General features: G+C 48.2%; 1 protein-coding gene across 14 annotated transcripts in view; it reads left to right on the forward strand.

The window, feature by feature from the left end:
• The window catches only part of APBA2 (amyloid beta precursor protein binding family A member 2), a 153331-nt gene that overhangs the window by 89870 nt on the left and 39460 nt on the right, over positions 1-24001 (forward strand). For 13 of the 14 annotated variants that reach the window (XM_074317906.2, XM_074317900.2, XM_019753225.3 and 10 more), the window contains one exon: positions 14060-15068. In XM_074317906.2, coding sequence (XP_074174007.1) covers positions 14100-15068 — 969 coding nt within the window. In that variant the 5' untranslated portion in view covers positions 14060-14099. Of the gene's footprint in view, positions 1-13268; positions 13294-14059; positions 15069-24001 lie in introns of those variants that run through there. The other variant, XM_088789322.1, reaches the window with a different exon arrangement.

Below are 24001 nucleotides of genomic sequence, written 5' to 3' on the forward strand. Positions count from 1 at the left end.
GAGTTTCTCCAATGTGTACTGGTTTGTGGTTGCTTCTTTCACTCAGTGACAGTCATTCATGGGTATTGAGTGTGGCAGTAGTTCACTGACTGTCACTGTTGGCGTTGTAGTAATTTACGGGAATAGATCCATTCTACTTTTGATGGACATTTGAATCTTTTCCAGTTCAGGGTTGTTATTGCTGCTGGGAATATTCTTACACATTTGCTGCGCCTGGGACTGCATTTCTATTGAGTATATATGCCTTTGGGATGGAATTGATGGGTCGTAGGTTTGGGGTATTTACATTTTAGGGAGGCTACTGATGCCTTCGACAAATTACACCCCCACCTGCAAGCATAAGAGTCCATTTGTCCCACGTCCTTGCTAATGATCGGTGTCAGTCATTTTCATTTTATTCCGGGGGGTGTATAGTAGGATCCTCTGGTTTTTCTGTTTTTTTATTTTTTAAAATTTTTATTGGGCATATTGGGGAACAGTGTGTTTCTCCAGAGCCCATCAGCTCCACGTCGTCCTTCAGTCTAGTTGTGGAGGGTGCAGCTCAGCTCCAAGTCCAGTCGCCGTTTTCAATCTTTAGTTGCCAGGGGCGCAGCCCACTGTCCCATGCGGGAATTGAACCGGCAACCTTGCTGTTCAGAGCTCGCACTCTAACCAACTGAGCCATTCAGCTGCCCCTGGGATCCTCTGGTTTTAGTTTGCATTTCATGGAAGACTAATGATCAGTAATTTTGGGGGGCTGCTTTATTATACTTTTGGATGACATCTTTTGCTCATATTTTGTTGTTGGGTTTTCTTTGCCTCTGTGTTTTGTACGACTTCTTTACATAAGAAGATCTTTGTTGGATGAATTGCAAATACTATTTCACACTCTTTCCTTTCCACTTTCAGAGGTGTCTTTTGGTGAAGAGAAGCCTCGCTGATGAATCTTTTGCTTTAAGATAATTGCTTTTGCTGCCCTGTTTAGGAAACCTATGCGTTCCCCAAGAAAATGGGAACATTCTCCTGTGTTAGCTTCTAGAAGCTTCACTGAACTTTCACTTTTAGATCTACGGTCCACCTGGTATAGGTTTTTAATGGATGGTGTGGAGTAGATGTCAAGACTCATTTTTCTAACACTGGTTATTTGAACCCGCACCGTATTTGTTTCCTCCCTGCTCTCTGGAATAAAGATCTGATTCCATTTGGGGTGTTTGACGAGTCCCCACATCTGGGCAAGCTGATAAGGAAGTCTGTCCACAAGCTTGTGTGGTGTTGCTGGGAAGTTCACACCACACAAGCCCCGGCCGCTGTGTGTACATTCTTAGGTGGCCTCACTCCCTAACCACAGGGACCACTCACTCCCACTTTCTCTCAAGCCATTTTGGGTCTGGCTTTTGTGCCCGCCATGTTCTTCCCCAGAAAGACCACCATGTGAGTCATTCATCTCTTCGTACCCTCTTGCTATGTGTGTATCACCAGCCTCAACATCTGAACCAGTTTTGGGTGGGGAGGTAGATCCCACCCTCTACGGCATGATTACGACACTCTGCAATGTCACTTTTCCATCAATGAAATCACTGCATTGTAATTTGTGAGTCTCTCTTCAGTTCCACGGGTCTATTTGTCTGTCCGTGTTCCAATACCACAATATCTTAATTATTGTGATTTTATAAGAGGTAGGTACTTCTGCAAGTTTTAAGCCCTTTACATTTGTTCTTCTTCAAGAATGTCTTGCTATGTTTGGTCCTTTGCATTTTCATGTAAGATTTGGCATCGTTCTGTTGATTTCCGTACAGACATTTGCACGTAAAACCCAGCTGAGGGGGCAGACGGATGGCTCAGCTGGTTAGAGCGCAAGCTCTGAACAATAAGGTTGCCGGTTCGATTCCCACATGAGACAGTGAGCTGCGCCCTCCGCAACTAGATTGAAGACAACAAGCTGCCACTGAGCTTCCGGAGGGGCGGCCGGATGGCTCAGTTGGTTAGAGCGCGAGCTCTCAACAACAGGGTTGCTGGTTCAATTCCCGCATGGGATGGTGGGCTGTGTCCCCTGCAACTAAAGATTGAAAACGGCGACTGGACTTGGAGCTGAGCTGCACCCTCCACAACTAGACTGAAGGACAACAACTTGGAGCTGATGGGCCCTGGAGAAACACACTGTTCCCCAATATTCCCCAATAAAAAATAAAAATAGTTTAAAAAGCTCAAATCCCAAAACATTAAAACAAAACAAAACAGAAAATCAAAACCCAGCTGACATTTTGATGAGAGACCTTTGCATTAGAGATCCCTTAAGAGGGAGGTGATATCTTTATAATACCAGGTCTTCCAATCCATGGACTATTAGTTCCCTCTCTTGGGGTCCATTTTAATTTCTCTTGATACATTTTGTAGTTTTGTATATACAGCATCTCTTGTTCGATTTCTTCCAGGGTATTTGTGTGTTGCTTTGCTTTGCTGTTGCCATTATTGTAAGTGGTATTTTTTTAAAAATTCTGTGTTAAAACGGCTTTTCATGATTATGTATAAGCACAGTTGTTTCTTCTATATTTCCCTTGTATCCAGCAACTTTGTTAAATTCATGTATTAATTCTAATAGTTTATTAGGGTTTTTTGTTTTTTGTTTTACATTTTTCTAGATGCATAATCATGTGGACTAATGAATAATGAGAATGGTTTTTTCTTTTCTTTCTTTTTTTTTCTTTTGCCTTTTTGCATTGATTGCAAACCCCAGTTCAATGATTACCATCTTAGGGGAAAATCCTTCAGTATTTTCTTTTAAATTATGCTGATTGTTCTCAATTATTTTTGTGAATATCCTTTATAAGAGTCAGAAAGTTCCCTTTCATTTCTAGTTTGCTACAAGTTTTTATCATAAGTGAGTGCTGAATTTTTATCACATTTTCTGCAACTAATGAAATAATAGAGTATTTCCTCTTTATTTCACTAATGTGCTGAGTTACGTGATTGATTTTTAAATATAAAACCAACCTTGCCTACCTGGGCTACACGCAGTTGAGTTGTGATACGATATAATTTTTATATATAACTCATTTGATTTGATAATATTTTAAGTTTCCTTGCAACTATGTTTAAAATTGATTTGCCTGTAATTTTATTTAATGTCAAGGTCAGGTTTAGGTATCAAGGTAATGATGGTTATTTAAAGTTCTAAAAGATTTGGAGTAATTGGTGTTTTTGTTGCTGTGTGTTTATTTGTTTACTTAACTGTTTGTTTGGAAGAATTCAACTGGGAAGTAAGTCTCTAGGGTTTGAAGTTATTTGAGAAGAGGGTTTTTAATGACAGATTAAATTTCTTTAGTAGATACAGGACCATTTGGATTTTTTTGTTTCTTCTAGTATCAGTTTTGATAAGTTGTACTTCAGTTATTCGTTCATTTCATAAAGATTGTCACAATTATTAGTATTAACTAATAATTTATAATATCCATCGTTATCTCTTACAAGTGAAGACCGTATTTTTATTTCTGATATTGTAATTTGTGTACTTTCCCTCTTTCTTCCCCCCCTTTTGTCTTGCTAGGGATTTATAAATTTAATATCCCCACCCCCCAAGTATCAACATTTGGGTTTGTTGATTTTTGTTTGTTAGGCATATGTTTTCTGTTTTATTTTTTCCTGCCCTTATGTTTTTTATTTTCTTCCTTCAACTTTATTTGGGGTATACTTTTATTTTTCTTCAAAATACTTGAGATTAAGTGGATATCGAAATTATTCATTTTTCCAGCCTTTATTATTTTCTACTAAAGGAGTAGGTTATAAATGTCCTTGTAAGCCTGCTTTAGCTATAATATACTTTTTGAAAGGAAATTGTGGTAAAAAGCACATAACATAAAATTTACCATCTTAGCCATTTTTCAGTTTACAGTTCAATAGTATTAATTATGTTCATAGCATTGGGAAACTTATCTCCAGGACTGTTTCGTCTGGCAAATCTGAAATGCTATACCCATCTAACAACTTCCCTTTTCCCTTCCTTCTGACAACCAGATCCTGGCAACCATCCTTTTCCTTTCTGTCTCTGTGAATTTGTTACCCCATGTAAGTGGAATCACACAGTATTTGCTCTCTTGTGACTAGTTTATTTCACTTTGCAAAATGTCCTCAAGGTTCATCCATGTGGTAGCCTGTGTCAGAATGTCCTTCCTTTTCAAGGCTGAGTACTATTCCATTGAAGGGACATACCACATTTTCTTTATCCACACGTCCATTGAGGGACACTTGAGTTGCTTCCACCTTGTGGCCATTTGTGAATAGTGCAGCTCTGAGAACGGGTGTGAAGTACTATTTTTTGATATGTTGTATTTTCAGTATTAATAAGCTCACAATGTTTTTAATTTTCATAATTATGTTCTCTGATCTATGGGTTATTTTCAAGTGGTTAATTTCCAAATGTCTGCATATTTTCTAGTTATATTTTTGTTATTTACTTCTACCTTAATTACACTGTAATCAGAAACATATCCTTTGTCATTTTAACATTTTGAAATTTGTTAAGACTCATTTTAGACTTGCTTGCTGTATGATTAATTATGACAAAATTTTCTATGTGATTTGTGTGTCATTCCTCGGTTCAGTAATTCATATATATATATATAAATGAAGAAAATTTTGGTACCTATGGTGTTCAAATCTTCTATTTCGTTCTGACTTTAGTCTGCTTGTTATACCATTTATTGAGAGAAGTGTGTTAAAGTAGTCCACTGTGATTATAAATTTGTCTTTTCATAGTTCTGTCAATCCTCCCTTTATACATTTTGAGAGACATATACATTTAGAACTTAAATTTAGAATTCATTCCTAGCAGGTTGTCCTTCTTTTTCCCCCGCCATGAATTATTTCTCCTTAGGAATTACACTTTTCCATCTACTTTGTCTAATTATCAATATAACTGCACCAACTTTTTTTTTAAATAAATTTTTTTACTTTAGAATAGTTTTAGCTTTACAGAGAAAGAAAAGATAGAAGGCGTCCCCATATAGGATATCTACGCCTACTTTTCCCTATTACTGACATCTTGTGTCAGGTTGGAAGTAACTAACCAGTATTAATACATTACCGTGTTTCCCCCAAAATAAGACCTAACCGGAAAGGAAGCCCTAGCATGATTTTTCAGGATGACATCCCCCGAACATAAGCTCTAATGCATCTTTCGGAGCAAACATTAATATAAACCGGTCTTATTTTTGGGGAAACACGGTATTAGTGACTGTCGTCCATACTTCATTCAAATCTTCCTAGTTTTTACCTCATGCCCTCTTTCTGCTTCAGGATTCCAGTTAGGATACCACATTCAAGTTAATCTGCATGCCTCCTTAGGGACTTTTAGGCTTCATGGCTTCTTAGACTTGCCTTGTTTCTGATGACCTTGACAATTTTGAGGAGTACTGCTCAGGCATCTAAAGGAGCTCCTTCAATTTAGGTTTGTCTAACATTTTTCTCAGGGTTAGACAGGGATTTGGGGCTTTAGTCAGTAGACTGCGTAGGGAAAAGTGTCAGTGTTATCATATCAAATCCAAGGTATGTCACTTTAATCACTGTTGCTTTCACCTTGACCACCTGGAAGTTACGCGCCATCTCCAGGAGGGGGCAGTATTTAACAAACCATGTGGAATCCTGCACAGCAGATTCGTCTCTTCTTTCTCCTTTATTTATTTGCTCATTCATTTATTTCTATCCACATGGACTCATTTATTCCATAATCTTCTGTACTTCGAGTTATTTACTTTATACTTTGGGTTATAATCCAGTGCTACGTTCTTTTGTTGTTCAAATTTTCCCAACTGTCTCCCTCTTCTAATAGATCCAAATGTCAGACTCCCTTCTCTGTCTCCCATAGCTCTCCCCATTCTAAAATCTCGATTCTGGAATCAGAGTTGAGCCTTCTCATCATGTGACTCTTTAACAAACATTTACAGGACGTGTTCCTGCGGTCACTCTTCTGGCACCCGTCTTCTTTCCCACATTCCCTCTAAAATCACCAAAGGTGACTGCAGCCCTCTAGGGCCCACATTGGTCTGTGGTGCAGGCCTTGGATACCGACTACTTTTGTGGCTTCCACGGAGGCTGCATTGAAAATGGAAACTCAGCCGCGTTTGGTGTTGTATGAGTCGTGCGTGAAGACGAGCCCTGGCTTGCTGACGTTTTCGTGACTGCTGGTAAGAGCAGAAGAGTGTGTCTGATCTCTGTTGCTTGGCCTCGGATGTCTGTTTTGGAGTGTGACGAAAGATTCAAGGCATGCTCCTGGAGAGTCAGGTCACCTTTCACCTTATTCTTTACGTGGATGCCATCAGTGAGTGAGGACCCTGCAGAAAGAGCGTCTGGGCTCCCTCGTTTATGTCTTTTAAAGCATCTTCAGTAGTAGAAGAAAATTTCCTGTTTTAAAAGACAAATTGTCCCCAGCTCTCCTGGGGGTGACAACCTCAATTGTCCTGTCTGGCTGGCTGCCACCCCTGGATTTGCACTCACCAGTGAGGTTTGCTGGTGGATGGTAAGGGGGAGCGGGGCAGATGGAAATATCTTGGGACAGCATTGTTAGTGGAAGAGCTTATATCATGTTAGGAAGAAGAAAAAACCTTTTTTAGTTGAGTGAATACATTTACAAAAAAGAAAAAGACTTAATCAGGCACGTGGGATATTATGCTAATTGGATTTTTGAGGACCCGCCCACTGTTTCAAATACTTGCTTGCATAGTGATGTTTGCACCCAAGTAGCAGGCCAGGTCTATGGGGGACCTGAGTGCAGGGACAGCTGGCGGGAAGAGCTCTGGGGGCAGGGACACCAGCTCTGTGACCTCATGCAGGTCATTGTAGCTCTCCGTCTTGGCTGCACCCCCTCCCCCTTCTGCTTTCTCAGAACAATTGTGGTGACAAGAAGCATGTATGTGCCAGGAGCTGTGTTAGCCATTTTGCACTCGTGTCCCTGACCATCAGCGTGACAAGGTAAGCGTGTATCACCTGCCATTATAGACGAGGCAGCTGGAGCTTAAAGAGCCGGTGAGAGTACACAGCAGGAAACATTAGCACCTGTTACTATTTTTGTAGGAGATGCCTTGGTTCCTGGGTCCCAACTTTTCCTCCGTAGGACCTTAGATGAGTCAGGGAAGGTCTCTCAGCCTTTAGCACCTTCTGTGTGATGTGAAGATGCCAATACCAGCCTCTGACTTGAAGGTAGTATGTGTGACATGTGACATGTGCTGTCGGTGGCAACGTGTCATGCAAATCTATCATCGAATTGTTATGATTGGAGGTGAAAGAGAAATGGACCATGGAAACCTGGGAGTAGCTGCATTGCTTTTCAGAAGGTCATGGCTGTGCTGTATTCCTGCAGCCCAGGTAACTGGCTTGGTGGGAAGAGAGAGGGGCCCTTCGTTCTTCTGTCCGTGAGGCACCCCTGTCGATGGGCCTTTCTCTCTCCTCCTTCCCTCCTTCTCCCGTCTCTCCGTGCCCTCCTGTCTCCATTTCTCTCTCCCTTCATTGCATCTCCCATGCCTCCTTCCTGCCTCCATTACCCTTTGACCTTTAACAGGTTCCTCTCCTCATGTTATGCTTATAAAATACATCTGATGGTTAATATTTTTATGTTCCTTCTCAAGAAAACCAATCTAAATGACTGTACATTCAGCCTATGAGAAGACGTGACGATGACAGCCAAGCAGAGCTTTTGGGGGAGGCGGGTTGGGTCCCGGGGGGAACATGCTCGTGGCGTGTTTGCAGAGTGGTGCCTCGTCTGTACGTGTGTGACGAACTCTGGGATGTGATGCTCTGGGTCCCGGAGCTGCCGCACCTCAGTGGCCGTGCTAGAAAGAGAGTCAGAAGACGGACCCGAGTCACCAGATTCAACTCCGTTCAGTTCTGAAAGCGTCCTTTTATTTGCTCTTTGATAATTGCCTTCTCTCTATTTTCTCTGTCTGGAATTCCCATGTATCTGAACTTGGACCTCTTGACCTAATGCTATCGATGTGTCTTATGTTTTCTTTCACAGCCTCCCATCTCCTTTTCTTTCTGTTCTGCTTTCTGGGATATTTGTGACTTTAATCTTTGAATTCCTGTAATGAAGTTCTTATCCTTTCTTCTACTTTTAATTCCCAAGAGCTCTTTCTCTTCTTTCATCATTTCTCGCTTGTAGCACTTTGTTTTGGGGGTTTGGGAGCAATGTCTTCTTTTGTATGTTTGAGGGTATTCATTACTGTTTTGTTGGTTTTTAACAGTGTCTCCTGTTTTCCGCATGATTTGTTTCCTTTGGTTTCTTCACACTCACTTATCTGGATTTTCTTCTTCCTGTTCGAGGTCTACCTCCCAAACCTGCGGTTCTTGGTGGTTTATTCACCTTAGAGTGAAGCTCTCAAAGGACTGGAGTCTGTTTACAACTGTAGCCACACAGTAAATCACCTGGGAGCATAGAAACTCCCAATCCTGGCGGTCTGTCCCAGCCAGTTGGAGTGGGCTTTGGGGATAGGTGGATGGATACAGAGATATTGAAAGAGCTATATAGACGGAGACGTAGGTTTCCATTTCCCTACTATTCTATTGTGCATCCAGAGTCCAGAGCTGCTGCCCAGCTGGGTACCGTCTGGCCTAACAATGCTGGTTCTTCTCAGACGTGGCGTCATCCCCACGCGTTGAAACCACTCTGGTGTTATTTAGTGTGCTGGGTGCCCAGAAGACTCTGCATCCATATGATTTTCCATCTTTGTGCCTCTTTGGCCAATTGTAGGGTGGGAGGAATAGCATATACTGTGGAGACTGTTGAGTGAATTGAGTTTTAGGGACCTCTGGGCAGGGAGGCTCAGCTCCCATCCCGGGGGTAGGCGTCCTTACTGCTGCGACAGGAAGTGTGCGAAGGAAGCAGATAAGCGTGGATGTGAAGAGTGGGACCTGGGCGTCGGGGGGGGGGGGGCGCATCTAGAGGCAGAAGGTGCAGGAGCCGTGAGGGAAGCTCTGATGGAGACCAGAGAGTTTGGCCTGTGGGCTCCGGTGGGGGCACCCTCCCCTCTTGCAGCTGCTGGGAGAACAGAGGCAGCCAGAGGTGGCAGGCTGTGGTATTTCAATATCAGTAGCTCGGCGTCTGTCACAGGGGGAAGCTGCGGTTTGGAAGGGAGGGTGGTGGGAAACTGAGGTGCTGGTGACTGGTCGTATCCGTCTGCTGAGCTGGTTCTTGCTTCTGCATGTGTCACCTCTTTGAAGCCTTTTTGAAGCCCTGCAGATTTCTCTCATCCTTGCTGTCCTGGGAGGGCGCCAGGACATGTGCCGCAGGACTCGTGGCTGCCAACACCCTTCTGCACACCCTCTTTCTTCCATAATGACAAAACCATGACACTATGGCCGCCTGGCCCCAGAGGTGGACGCAGGGGTAGGGCTGCCTCTCCCAGTCTATCCTACCTACTCACCCCTGCTTGCTCAAGGCCCCTTCTGCTCTGGAATCTGCCGTGTTAGAACCACCTTACAGCCTCGCCCACTTTCCCCATTTGGATTCATTCTTCAGTCTCACTCCATCTGCCTTCCCGTCCAGTGAAGGTGTAATGTTTCTGATCCACTAAGGTCACCTCTTTTTAAAAACTCTAGCACAGCCATTCTTGCAGGGCAGAATTAACTTACTATTGTTAGGATAACTGATGAGAGCCGCAAACATCTGCTGGCCAGAAGTACACAGGGTACCTTCCTGCTGTCCGTTACAGCACAAAGGCCGAGCGGGCGTGTATGAGATGGGGGGATGTTGAAAACACCAGCTCCTGGAGACCTGCTTTGGTGCAAGGCTGACAGCATCTTTAATTGGATTTCAAGGGCCAGACTCCTGGCTTTTGCTCATTCTGAGATGAGGACGTGGGGGTGGGGTGGGGGCAGTTACCCTGGCTTATTGATAGCCGCTCTGGAACAAATCAGCCACCATCCCCATCCAGGCCTCTTTCAAAAGATGCTGAGACCCGAATCCTTCCTCTGCAGAAGTATCACCTGACAGGTAGGGAGGGCTGCAGGGGGCACTTGGCTTTTCATACATTATTTGTGTGTAGAAGTCCCATGCTCAGAAATGAACAAGAAGGAAAGTAAATGCCCTTGTCCCATCACTCAAAGGCAACCCTGGCTGATATTTTAACAGATTTCCTCACAGTTTCTTCTATGTTTATTTGGCCGTGAGTAAATGATAACTGTGCATTTGACGTACCAAGCTCTTTGTAAATGGTTTAATCTCTGTGTAATTGTCTTCTGGATGTGCCAGACCCTGTTATTGCAGGTTTGCTGGGAGCTCAATGTGTTGCCCATTGCTATTTTTCCAAGAGAAGCACATCCTTCTGTGACCCGCTTATATGTTGCAGGGCCTTGCATGACAGTGTTGGCTATCAGCCTGGTTTTCAGAAGACTGAGTAATTAACCACTCTTTGGTGCTTATGGTTTTCTGTGATCTTGTTACACGATACTCAATAACTTTTGTCTGGAGTGCCGGGGCTGATTATACCTCTCCACTCCAAGACTTAAACCCAAACTATGTGTCTCCGAAGCAGCTAAATTACATTTGAAAGGAACAAAAGAGTATTATCTTGACCACATGGGAGGTTAACTTGGGGAGCAAGACGGGGGACGGGACAATGATGGTTTCACGGTGTCTGTATCTCATTGGTGTGACACCGCTCTCACCCCGCCGGTATTGAGGTCTGCCGTACCACCAGCTCTCCCAGGAGCCCGCCAGTGCTATTGTCCCACGCAGAAGCAAAACGTCGTTTAGGATACAGAAGCTGCTGGTAATGCAGAAGCAAAACGTCGTTTAGGATACAGAAGCTGCTGGTAATGAGCCTTTCTCTCCCACTTCTCGTCAGGATGTTTCAGGAGGCGAGTGGGGGGCACGCAGTCAGGGCTGCGTTTTCTAGTGACGGATGTGCTGTCCCAGAATTAATTGAGTCTGGACGCAGGGCCTCATTTTGTTGGATGCGTAGCAGGTAATCGCGCTTCTGCTGTGCATTTGAATTGTTTTCCAGATGGTCTGTTGTGAGTGATTTGTCTTTAATATGATTAATCACAAACAAAGGACCTCAATATGGTTGCAGGAAGGCTTGCATGGAAAGCTTCCTGGTCCCCAGAGATGGTTAACTCTCTCCTGTCACACTCCTGCGGGGTCCCTCTGAGGATCTGGACCTCAGGTGGAAACAAAGTTTAAAAATATTTTTTAAAATTAAATGGATTGGGGTAACATTGGTTCATGCCATTATGTAAATTTCACGTGTACCCCTTAATGATACAACATCCGTACTCACCACCAAAATCAAGTCTCCTTCCGTCACCATCTATTTCACCTCCCTTACCCAATTCGCCCTCCCTCATCCTTTGGTAAACACCATTCTGCCATCTGTATCTCTGAGTTTACTTTTGTTTCTTTTGTTACTTTTTGTTTTATATCCACATACGAGTGAAATCATACGACTTTTGCTCTTTTCCATCTGACTTATTCCGCGTAGCATACATACCATCAAGGTCCAACCGTGTTGTCAAGATTTCATTTTTTTTATGTCCGAGTGATACTCCACTGTATGTATGTACCATCTCTTCATCAATGCATCCGTTCATGGACACTTAGGTTGGGGAACAAGGCTTTAAAGGGTCCAGGAAAAAGGCCCCAGAAGTGGGGAAAAGCCTTCGGGTCTGTCTGTAGGGAAACAAGATATTATTTATAATACAGAAATAGGACACAATCCATGTGTTCAATAGGGGAATGGAGTATGATTATTGGGCCAGGAAATAGTATGTAGCCATTAAAAATGATACTTAGGGAGCGTTTCTATTGCTTATTACACTATGTTAAGAGAGGGGAGAAGAACATGGCACTGTGTTTATAGTGAGATCTCAGTCATGTATTACAAAAGAGATGTACAGAAAAGAGAATGGAAAGAAATAGACCCCAAATTAACAGTGGCCGTCTGTGGGTGGGACAGTTGTGAGTGAATGTCCATTCTTCTCTATGTTCTCAATGAAAACTAGACAGCAAAACAGACCATAGTCCTCATTTCTGGGAAGTAATGTGCCCTCACAAGCACACACATTCTGAGTGCAAAATTCTGCCCACAGCACTTTTAACAAAGGACGTGCTGTGTGTGCAGCTCTCTGCCAAGGCAGGGAGGGCAGCTCTTCACAGCCTTCCACGGGGCAGCTCTGCCCTCATGATAGCTGTAGCTGCAGGAGGAACGTGCATTCAAGTTCCTGTAGCTCTTTCCATGAGGTGTGGCCTGGCAGCCTGCAGCCCAGGAAGGCGGGACTTGGCAGCTGCATGGGCCCTCCCTTCAGGCGCTAAAAGACTTGTTGAAAACGCTGCTTCCTGGTTGAACTGTTGTAACTGGGCTCCTTTGTCATCAGGCTGCAAACTCCTTTGATGAAAAGCAGTGTGTCAGTGCCTTGTGCTTTCAGATGCACCTTTACTGACCGACCTTGGATATTATCAACTTGGGACAAGTGTTTCTTCTAAAGAACCAGATCATTCCACCTACATTTTTGCCCCTTTCTCATTTCTCCTTTGACCTTACTCCACACTCTTGGTCCAGCAAGTGCCTGCTGTTCTCCGAACAGCGCCTCTGTGCCCAAGCCGAGTGGATGTGACCTAGGAGCTGGATCCTGAAGAAGGGCTAAGAGTTGTCCCCTTGCCACCCCACCCCAGGAATAGGGAGAGAAGGCTTGGAACGGGTTGGGCCTGGGCCTCCAGGGAGGGGCCTTGTATTTCTTGGCAAGGAGGTGGAATCTGTTCTATCGGCAGTGGGACGTCCCCTGAGACCACCAAGCATCTATTTGGGCAGAGTTTCAAGTGTAGCCCTCGGGCTTCTGATGTCAGAACCACCTGCAGCTCTAGGCCTGGTCTTTGGCTCGCCTACTCCAATGTTGGGCCTCGTGCCCTCCGAAGTGAGTGACTGCTGCATTGGGGGACAAGGCTTGGCTTTCTCCGGACCTCCCCACTCTCTGCACTCCCCCCTCTATGCTCCCACATCCCACTGCGGAGATGCACGCGGTGTCCATGGCCAGGGTCACTGTTACCCGACAGCGGCCACTCTCATCCACCTGTGTTGGCAGAGTCTCTGTTCCCCATCTAAGACAGACACCGAGTCAGGCATTCTCTCCCGTCAGATTTCATTTAAAATTTTCCTCAACACCTTGTATGTAGTAGAAAAAGCAGACGTTTATGGGGTTGAGGGGACATGGGTTATTCTCTTATTTTACCCACTTTCTGCCCTGCAGGCAGGTGCTTTCATTTCCAGTTTCCCAAGCAGGGAAGGCCATCCATCTCTGGAATATCTTGCCCGAGACCTGACAGTAGATGAGGTATGAATTTAAACAAGGACCTCTGTCTTCAGCTTTAGTGGGAGGGCTCTTTCTCTTATACCTCTTATACCCAGTGTGCCTCAGTTTAAAGTGATTCTGCAGACCCATCAGCGATACAGCTGCCTTCCTGGACCCTCGCCCCATCGAGCCTGTGAGGCTGGGGGGGGTCACGTTCAGTGTCTCCGTGTGGTGTTTGGCCTAGACTGTTCCTGGCAAGTCGGTCACTCAGCGAATGCTGCCTGGTTTGGGGTGAGGAGGAAGGAGAAGCTTCTGGGTGCTGTGGGGGGTGGGGGGGGACAGGCTTGTGGGGGAGGCAGAGCTTTTGATGGCCTTTGCGACGCAGCACATTTAGAGTTAGAGGACATAGTGTAGTTCCTCCTTGGTCTTCACTGTATCTCCTGAATGGAAGCTTCTCTTTTTCTGAGAGCAAATAGCCTGATCTTATGACCATTTGTCCCGACCACCTGGGCTGCCGAAACTGAATGTACGTTTTCAAGAAGCTATGAGTGAGTCCTGGGGAAGAAGCAGGCATCCCGGGGAGTCGTCGGTGCCACACGCCTGCCTCCTCCTGCCCTGGCCCTGCGTGGAGTCTCTTTGGCCTGGGTGTACTTTGTTCCTGACGCATGAGTCAGCTGGGGTGGGATGTCGCATGATCTGAACCAACGTGTTAACATGATGCTGAAAAAACAGGGCGATGAAATGCTCCGGCGGCTCCCAGCTGCTCTTTGGGTTTCTGACTCTGTTCTCTCCACTGTTCTTCCCACAGTGGCGGCCTCCTGGTGACGATGGCCGCGTGAACGCCCACCATGGCCAACTGCACGCGTCAGAGCCCGGCAAGCAGCATGCTGGACCACAGGGTGAAGCCGGGCGCCGGCCCCCACGACCAGGAGCCCGAGAGCCCGGACGCGGACCTGCCCCTGGAGGAGTACGAGCCCCAGGGACTGGAGCTGGCCGCCCTGCGGCCCGAGAGCCCCACGCCCCCCGAGCAGAGCTGCCACGACCACAGCCCCGATGGGGACTCCAGCTCCGACTACGTGAACAACACCTCGGAGGACGACGACGATGACGACGAGGGCCTGCCCGAGGAGGAGGAGGGCGTCACCTATTACATCCGCTACTGCCCCGAGGACGACAGCTACCTGGAGGGCATGGGCTGCAACGGCGAGGGCTACCTGGCCCACAGCACGGGCCACCTGGAGACGGACGAGTGCCAGGAGGCCGTGGAGGAGTGGACGGACTCGGCCGGGCCGCGCCCCCACGGCCACGCGCGCGAAGGCAGCCGGGACTACTGCGACAGCCGCCTCCCCACCCCAGACGACGAGGCCTCCGTCCTCGAAGCCCAGGACCAGGAAGAAGACGTCCACTACTGTCCCAGTGAGGAGGGCTACCAGGGCTACTACCCCGCCGAGGCGAATGGGAACACGGGCGGCGCGTCCCCCTATCGCCCGAGGCGTGGGGACGGGGACCTGGAGGACCAGGAGGAGGACATCGACCAGATCGTGGCCGAGATCAAGATGAGCTTGAGTATGACAAGCATCGCCAGTGCTGGAGACGCCAGCCCTGAGCATGTGCTGGGGCCGGGGCCGGAGCAGGGGCCTGGGGACTCCATGGAGGACGGCCCGCCCGGCGAGGCCAGCCACGGCCCCAGCAGACACGAGGGGAGGCCCAAGTCACTCAACCTCCCTTCTGAAGCCAAGCTCCCCAGAGACCCCCAGAGAGGCTTCAAGACCAAGAGCAGGACCCCCGAGGAGAGGCCGAAGTGGCCCCAAGAGCAGGTAGGTTTCTGGGGCGGAGGGGCCCAGAGAGCACAGGGTGTTGTGGTGTAGCTCGCAGTTCAAAATGCGTGCTCCGTTCTGCATTTGTTCAGTTACATGGCACGTGTGCACGTTCCGGCCACTCAGGGCCACCCCTCAGATGCATGAGTACGTGCCAGGGAAGTCTCCTTGAGGGCTGATTGGCTGGTCGTGCTCCCAGAAGACACCCCTGCCTCCCCGGAAGAGGAAGGGTCACAGATCTGCTCCTGATGGGGGTGGTCTGTGTGGCCGTCGTCCCCCCCAGGTGACCTCTGCAGGCTGGCAGGACACCAGCAAGGGTGTAGGGTTCTGGCAAGTGGCTCCTGCCGCCACCACCGCCAGTGTTTAGGGCCATGACCTGAGCGCATTTCCCAGAGGCCGTTGTGTCCTGGTGACTCATCGCTGAAAGCCCAGGGCCTTGGTGTGATGGATAATTAGCTGTAAAGAACCAGTTTCAAAATAATTACGTGAAGGTTTGACAAAGTCTTGGAGAAGCAATGCATGCTAATTAGGCCCCTGGATTGAAGCATAACCACATTTTATTATAATTATAGCAAAGTAAGCATGTATTCTAACAAACACATTTGAAAAGCTGCCTTTCAAAAAAAAAACACAAAAACCACTGAGCATATAAAGATGATGTGATTGTTAGACTTGTGTAAAGGAGCTTCTCTTTGATTCTGTGGACAAATGACAGTGAGGTGCTTTCACAGTTTTTAAAGCCTCCATTGTTTTTTCCCCAAAAGAGTTCATGCATCTGAAAAACTTGTTTATAATAAAGGCTTGTGTTTAGGGTAGAAGTCATGTGGACTCAGTGTTCATTTCCGAGACTTACGTTTGATGCCTTTTGTTCTTTGTCAAGATTGAACGTAAGTTGACTTCACTTTTGGGGTGTTCCTGTCATTTGTGGCCGTTCTGCCTGCTGTGGGCTCTGGGAAGTAAGGAAACGGCCATGGCTCTAGCGGGTGTTGGGCCCCTCCTCCCCCAAGGTCTGGGCTTCAGGCCAGAATACAGGCACCTGCAGCCTTCGGCAGAGCTGGGCTTGGTGCTGCAGGAATTGAGGTGGCTGCACGGGCAGTGACATACTGTGCCTTGTTGATACAACTTCTCTGACAAAGTTCTTGTCAAGAGAAAATTGCCATTAGAGGCTGGTGGGGAGTGGGCAAGACCTGACATTTGGTGGTCTGCTTTCCTGGAACCAGATGCTAATTCGAGTGAGAACCACAGACCTTTGGGTTGGAGGGTTGGGAGATGGATGAATGAATGGACAATGGTCGTGGTTTCAAAGGACAGGGGGAGATGAGGGGTCCCTGGGCCCTTGTTGAGGGTTCAGGAAAATGGCACTGGATGGAAGAGCAGGTAACTTCTCTTCCTAAATAGTGTCTCCTTGAAGCCAATGCTCTTATCCCAGATACCAGAAAAGCTCACTGAAGCTGGTTAACTATTGCGTAGCTTTTCTGGTTTCCTTCACTCTTTCATTCACAAGTTAATTCCATCAAAGGGGAGAACCTGGCAGGTCCCAGCTCAGGGCCTGCGAGGACCCCATTTTCATCGGGGCCTGAGCGCTTCCCCTGAGGACTCTACATGCCTGGACAGACGTGGCCAGGGTCGTCATGCCCTGGAGACCCGAGTGGTCCAGCCCAGAGGAGGAACTCTGAGATTTAACCGGGAAGAGCCACTGGTGGTGGGAATCTCCTCAAAAGCATGGTTACGTGGAGATGGAAGTGTGGTGGGAAAGGTGGTGAATCTGTGCTTCAGATGACAATCTGCCTTCCGAAAAGGAATGCCTTCCTTCCCTGGGGACAGACAGCCCTACTGTGTGTCAGGAGCCAAGAGAGGCCTGGCCTCAAGCAGATGCAAAGGGTGCCCGAGGGTCCTGTGTGGCCTTTCCATTCTCGCAGTTAGTGTAGCAAATCTGCGATCAAAGAAATCTGAAGGGCATGTGCACGGTCGGACATCTAGATGTTCTAGACTCGTGCTTTCTAATGTGTGGTTTGTGGCGGCATCGGCGGCATGCGGGGTCCCCTCCCCAGAACTGCTGAGGCCAAGCCTGTTTTCACAAGATGTCCCATTCCAGTTTGAGCACGATGCTGCAGAAAACTTCTGTTGGTGGAAAAATTACACAGCATCTCTCTCCTTTCATCTCCCCTTCTTAAAGTTTGAAAAGTTGTGTCCTGGAGATGGTATGTTTGTTTAAAATGTATTTCTTTTTTTTTTTTTTTAATGTTATTGGGGAATACTGGGGAACAGTGTGTCTTTCCAGGGTCCATCAGCTCCAAGTCATTGTCCTTCAATCTAGTTGTGGAGGGTGCAGTTCAGCTCCAAGTCCAGTCGCCATATTCAATCTTTAGTTGCAGGGGGCGCAGCCCACCATCCCATGCGGGAATTGAACTGGCAGCCCTGTTGTTCAGAGCTTGCGCTCTAACCGACTGAGCCATCCGGCCACCCCTAAGAGTACTGAATAGCATTTTATTTAGTCACGTCCAAGACAACCCTGTTACGATAGAATTAGAAACGGGAATGTGGAAAAAGTATTCTCCTCTCGCTGAGGAGCTGTTTTCATTGTTCTGTGGTCCTGTCTGGACTCTCGCACGGAGATTAATAACGTATGTAGCTGTCATTGTAGCCCAGCTGTGACTTGGCCATCCAGCTTTCCAAATCTGGCATATACACGTTTTTCCGTGTGCCACGTAATTTTCATGATTGTTTTTACTGACCTTTGAATGTTCCCTTCAGGCGATGTGCCCTGACATTTATTTGTTACTTGTCTGTATGCACCCTTGTTGCTCATGCTCTGTGTAGGGCATTTTGTCATCGATAAGTTGCATTGAGCCAGGTTTGTATTAGATGCCCGATGGATTGGCATTTCCGCACCACCTCTGTGGTCTTCTGCTATTTGACAGCCAGGCGGTGGGTGTGGAGGGTCGACCCCTGCTGGGCTCTGGGCTCACAGCTGTAGAGATGAGCTTTGGGGACCTGGCAGTCATCAGTGTACCCCCTTGTAGGGGGCTTTGCTGACCAACGCTCCCCACGGGGCTGCTCCCTGCTCCTGGGGGTATTGTAAGAGCAGGTCTAACACCAGAGACTGTGTTTCCACAGGGCTGCTTCTAGGCCTGAGATGGCAGGTTCTGGGTCTGTGGGTCACCCGCTGTGTGTCTGGGTTTGTAAAGGTATGGACTGATTCTTTCGGTGGGGCCCTTTATCGTGTTACCTTGTGACATCTACCCTGAGATAAGGTATTCTGAAACTATCTGCGCTGTGCCTGAAATTCTCCCTTAAGAGACTTATTCCTTTGGGCTTTGGAGATTTCTAGGGTTGCGGGCATTCTCTGTCCCTTTCCGTGCCCCTTGTGGGCTGGGTACATGTCAGGACTTCGGTCCAGTCAAAAGCATGTCATTTATGTGACGTTCGGACGGCACACCAGATGCATGTTTCGATTATTTGGGGTTTTCATGCTGTCTGCTGATCGGCGTAGCCTGTGTTTTCTAGCAGAGCCCTCCAATGACAGAAAAGAAGAAAGATCAGGATGTCATAGCCAACTTATCACAGCAGTTAAAGTGAGGTGTGGCGCAGGGCCCTGAGGCCACATTGCGGCTTTTTATAGAGATGTCTTTGCTGTGATTTGGCATCTAATGGAGGCTTGCTTTGGGACGGACCTTTTGAGATTTCGAGAGGAATGCTAGCAGCTCCAAATAGGGAGAGAGGATGCTAAGTGCACAGGTGATGCCGCCCTGCCCCGGGCCGTGGGGTGCAGTGGCTCTGGGCTCGTGCCGCTCACACCTGCCTCTTCAATGGCACAGACAAGTGTAAGCACATGCTTTACAGTGGATGGTGCTGAGAGGCTGAGAGAGGAGTGTCCTGGGTTGTGCCAGCCCAGGTGCCCCCCATCAGGCACCCCAGGGCATCTGGCTTGCACTGTGCCCGGAGGGCGCACTCTGTCCGAGCCTGGCCCACAGTAAGACAGAGCTGGAGAAAGCCTGAGGGCAGGTGCGAAGGGCAGGAGTTTGTGGGGGCACAGAGGCATGGCTCAGTCAGTGGAAGGGCCTCACCCCCCTCCCAGGCCTCTGTGCACTGCAGCTGGCCTCTTCACCCCACAGCCCTGCCCTGTTCTGCAGCCACCCCCACTCCTCTGCCCCCACCCTCCCTTTGCACGTGGGGAGGCTGCATGGGAGGGTTCCCGGGGCCTCCACTCTCCCCCGCACGTCCTCCCCTCCCATGGGTGACTGCTACACCTACCGTTACTAATTTCTGGGTCACCCTGAAAAATAAAATCCAGGCTGGTACGGTCTTGGCGCTGTCAGCCCTCACTCGGTCTTCCCGAGCTTTCAAACTTTATTTCTCTGGGCCGTATTTGATTTTTATGAAGCCTCTGTTGATACAAGACCAGAGATGGCTGTTATTGTCACGGAGCAGTTTATTTAGCAGGAATCTGGGATTTCTTCAGTGCTTTTAAAATCTAGTTAAAGCCAGGGTTTCTAAAACAGTTTTTATTGTCTAGGAAAATCAGGTAAAGCCCTTGCACTAACAGTACTCTAGAAGGTACTGTCCCCACTCCTTCCCCAGCCCTTGGAGAGAGAGCAGGGGCAGAAGTTAAGGGCCCAGATGCCAGAGCCAGGGAGCCTGGAGCCCACCTTGCTGCACCAGCTCCCAGTTTTGGAACATTCCAGACGTGGTACGTGCTCCGATAGCCACCGTTTCCTGGGTCTGTGAGGAGCTGCGCTGACACGGGTCAGTGTCTGCGATGAGTGGGGAGGGTGTGGGGCACTCACCCTGACGGTGATGGTGATGATTTGAAGCCCACAGGAATCTCTTTCAGGATGTGGGGAGGCAGGTGGGTGAGGCCCCGCACAGTTTGCTCCAGAGCTCAGGCAGCACTGGGGTCTCCAGTGAGCAAGACAATGTCCCTGCCTCTGGAGTGACATCAAGGGAGGAGGGGGACAAAGCTAACCTATGAGGCAGGACGAGAGGGAGCCCAGGACTGGCCAGGGAGCCCCCGGAACCGGGTTGGGTGTGTGTGGAGCCTGGGCGAGGCCTGATGGACGGGGGAGGCTTTTGAGGGGTCCTCCAGCTGCCCCCCCTCCCTGCAGGGATTTCTGGGCATCCTCAGCCCCTTTCTGCTGTGGAGTCCAAATCTGATTTGGGGGAACAGGTTGACACCCACACATTTCCAAGAGGTGTCCTGACTTTCTCACATGCAGTTTCTGATAGGAAATTAAGTGAGAAACCCCCAATTCTGGGCAGAGAAGCTGGGCTCTGGACATCAGTCTCTCACCAAATCCAAATGCCGTCAGAGGCTCTTTGACCTGGAGTAAACTCCCACGCACCTTCAGAGCCAACTCTGCCCCACCAGGCACTTCTCATTTCCTGGGCTGGCTGGCGGCTGCATTCCCTCCTGTACCCCATACACATTTTCAGCTGAGATGAGCCAGGCGCTGGGTGCAAAGATGAAAATGACATAAGCCTGCACTACAAACCTCATTCTACAGGGAGACAGACCGACAGAGACTCCCCCGTCCAGGTGGGCTAGGCACTCAGCAGAGGCACCCGCCCAGCTCATGAGCTCCAGGCAGGCTTCCTGGGGACCGGCTCCAGTGTGCGTGATAAGCGGAGAGACTCTGGGACTTTGAGGGGCACTTTGGAAATTCACCCAACCAGGCGAGACTTAACATGGAGTTGTGTGGGTGTCCTCAGTACGGAGCAGGGGCCGGGATTGTGACCGAGGCAAGAGCTCTGAAAGAGAACAATTGGAAGGTGAAGGACCTGGGTTGAGGATGGTGATGAGAGGGACACAGAAGGGCATCCGTGCGGAGGGGCAGCCCGGAGGGAGCTAAGGGGCAGGGATGTCGGGGAGGGCAGATGCAGATGCAGTGAGGGGAGGTTTTGCTGGGCAGCCCCGGAGCAGCTCTGGGGCATTGCAAGGACAGAGGTTCACGTGTGGGAGCAGAAGGTGTAGATGGGCAGCATCTATAAGGACAGGCAGGAGGGACCTGAGGAGATACCCGCAGTGAGAGCATGCCCACTGCGTGTAGAGCTTGGATTGAATTGCGTTCATTTGCCCGTGCGTGTCTAGGGCAGATACGGGGGAATGAGAGCGGTGGGTACAGGACTGAGGCAGGGAGGCGGCCTACAGGCATCTCCTGTCCTTGGGAGCAGTGACCCCACGGTCCCTCAGATTCCAGGGCCCTGAGAGGCATTCTGCTGACAAAATCGGTGAGTCGCATGACATTCCCCAGGAAGTGCAGGGCTCTATGGAAGAATTTTTAGAAACAACTTCTGTTCAGAAAGAAAGACCACATTGCTGCACATGAGACTCAGAGATGTGTAATGTCACACATGCTGTGCTTGTCTGAGATGTGACAGTGTGGCATTGGCAATTGGGGTTTTCACCCCAAAGCATTCAAGTCGCGGCCAATTATAATCCGTTGCTAAAATGACATGGGATTGTGATAATAGGAGATTAACCACGTATAACTCCCAGCCCTACACCACATAGTACCATGGGCAGTTCAGGAAAGCTAAGCACAACTCGGAAACGTGGAGAAAGGAAGTGGGACAGAAGGGCGTCCCCAGGGCTGAGGGTGGACTCCAGCGCCTGCCAAGCTCAGGTCTGTCAGCCGATTCCATAACCTTCACAGAAGACAAGCTGGTCTTTCTCTGTCTGAGACCAAGCCAAGACCCAATTGGAGCTGATGGATGTTTGGAACCGGGTGCACAAAGTTCGTTGCCTGGCTCCTGCAATTTCAACAATGAGCACATGATCCAGACTTGCCTCTGGTCCCGGTCCATTTAAGAGCATTTGCTGAGCTGGCCACACGCTGTCCTTGGTGCTGAGGGACCCCTGTCCTTGGTGCTCGTGTACCTCTGTCCTCGGTGCTGATGGACCGCTGTCCTTGGTGCTGACGCACTGCTGGGTCCGCCTCACCGCTGGCCACCCTGTCCTGCTCCGGGTGCAGTCAGGCCATACGGATCATTTAGTCTGAGCTAGATTTTGGGTGTGGGGGTGCCGCTCAGGAGAGCAGTCAGGGCACAATGTCAAGTTGAAGGGATGTTGCTGCTTTGGTGTGGGTGCCCATTCACCCTCTCGGTCAGTTCTCTTCTTCATTGGCCCAAACACTTGCAAATGGCCTTTGATTCTGCCTCTGGGACCTATCTGCTCACTCTGCTTTCTGATGCAGCCCTATCTGTATCCTGGTACTTCCCACCTAGCCTTTGGGGCTCCTGCTTCTCCTCAAAGCCGCCGTTGGTGCCAGCTGGAAGACATCTGTTTCTGACCTTCACCTCAGTGCCTCTGGGTCTCCTTGACTGTTATGCACGCTGACTCAGAGTCAGCCACCCAAGTGGCTCAGAAGGACTTAGTCCCCAACCACCCACACCCAAGCCGGGTCTCTCAGTGCTTCTGGGTTCCTTTGGCCGCTGGCGCTGCTTTGATCCTTTCTAGTCATTGAAAATAGAAGCTCTTCCTTGCTCTGAGCTATGCCCTGCTACACTCATTGGTTTATTCATTCATTGGAACTGAATTGTATGAAAGATAGCATGCTAGCCACTTTGAAAATTATGGGTGTTAATCTTCACAAAAGGAGGGATCACACAGTGACTCACCAGTCCTCAAAACGCTCTCCAGAAACAAGAGCAATAGTGGCTCAAGGCGCTTCTGGCAACATCGAATTCACAAGTTATGGGAGATGTTTTGAAGAGAAATTGCTGAGCAAGGTTTTTCGTGCCTAATATTTCACTAATATTTAATATCCATCCTCCCCAAAGAAAACGCCAAGAAGAACAGCACAGAGTAAATTAACCCAGAGGATTTCAAGTCATCAAAAATATGGGGAGTTTGGCCCACATTCAGATATCATGGCCTGGTCATTGTTTCGATATTTGTGGGAGGGTTTGTGCTACATTAGTGATAATACGCAAAACAAAAGGCTTTTACATGCAGTAGAATATTATTCATCCTTTAAGAGGCAAGAAATTCTGACACGTGCTGCAACATGGATGAACCTGGAGAACGTTACGCTAAGTGAAATAAGCGGGTCACAGAAGGACAACTCCTGTATGATTCCACGTATATGAGGTCCCCAGAATAGTCACATTCATAGAGACAGAAAGTAGGATGGTGTTGGGCAGAGCCTGGGGGAGGGGGAATGGGGAGTTAGGGTTTAATGCGTATACAGTTTCCATTGAGGAAGATGGAAAGTTCTGGAACTGGATGGTGGCGATAATTGTGCAGCAGTAAGAATGCACTTAATGCCACTGAACTGTCCACTTCAAAATGGTTACAATGGTAACTTTTGTGTATATTTACCACAATTAACAAAAAAGAAAGAAAGGAAAGAAAAGGTTCTTGGCCTATCCATGGCGTGAGCCAATTTAAATAATCTAAAACCAGGGCGCCCTGGTCTGGACCCCTGTAACCAGTATCAAACACACCAAAACATTCTGGGCCAATCAAAGCTAGTTTGGGGGTGCCACAGGAGAGGTGTCCGGACCGCTGCCCGCTGGGCCTGTGGACACGGGTGTGAGGTCATAGGTGCAGGGTCTGCACGGCCCGGGAGGTTTTCAGGAGCACAGTCGGGATTCAAAGGAGCCCTAAGTAGGACAACCACGTCTCGAGTGGCAAGGGAGGGCCTCCTCGTGTCTCCTTCTAAGTCTTGTCCAGTCACAGGAGTGATACCACCTTGGCAGGAGCAGATGGGGCAAAAGAGAGTGACATCACATATTAGTAATACTGTTGGGCTATTGATGTCATACTTAGTATCATTAAAATAAAAACATATTGTCAAATACCCTGTTAAAATAACAGCTATTATAATTCTACTTTCTCTCCTGATCCTTGATTTTAAGAAAACTAAATATTCTATTTTCTGTGTTCATAGAAGTTGAACAGGTAGATTGAATAGCTGCCAATGATATTACTG

The sequence above is a fragment of the Rhinolophus sinicus genome, chromosome 13 (assembly GCF_057876585.1).
Source record: "Rhinolophus sinicus isolate RSI-liver-muscle chromosome 13, RSI-T2T, whole genome shotgun sequence".
NCBI classification, from domain to species: domain Eukaryota; kingdom Metazoa; phylum Chordata; class Mammalia; order Chiroptera; family Rhinolophidae; genus Rhinolophus; species Rhinolophus sinicus.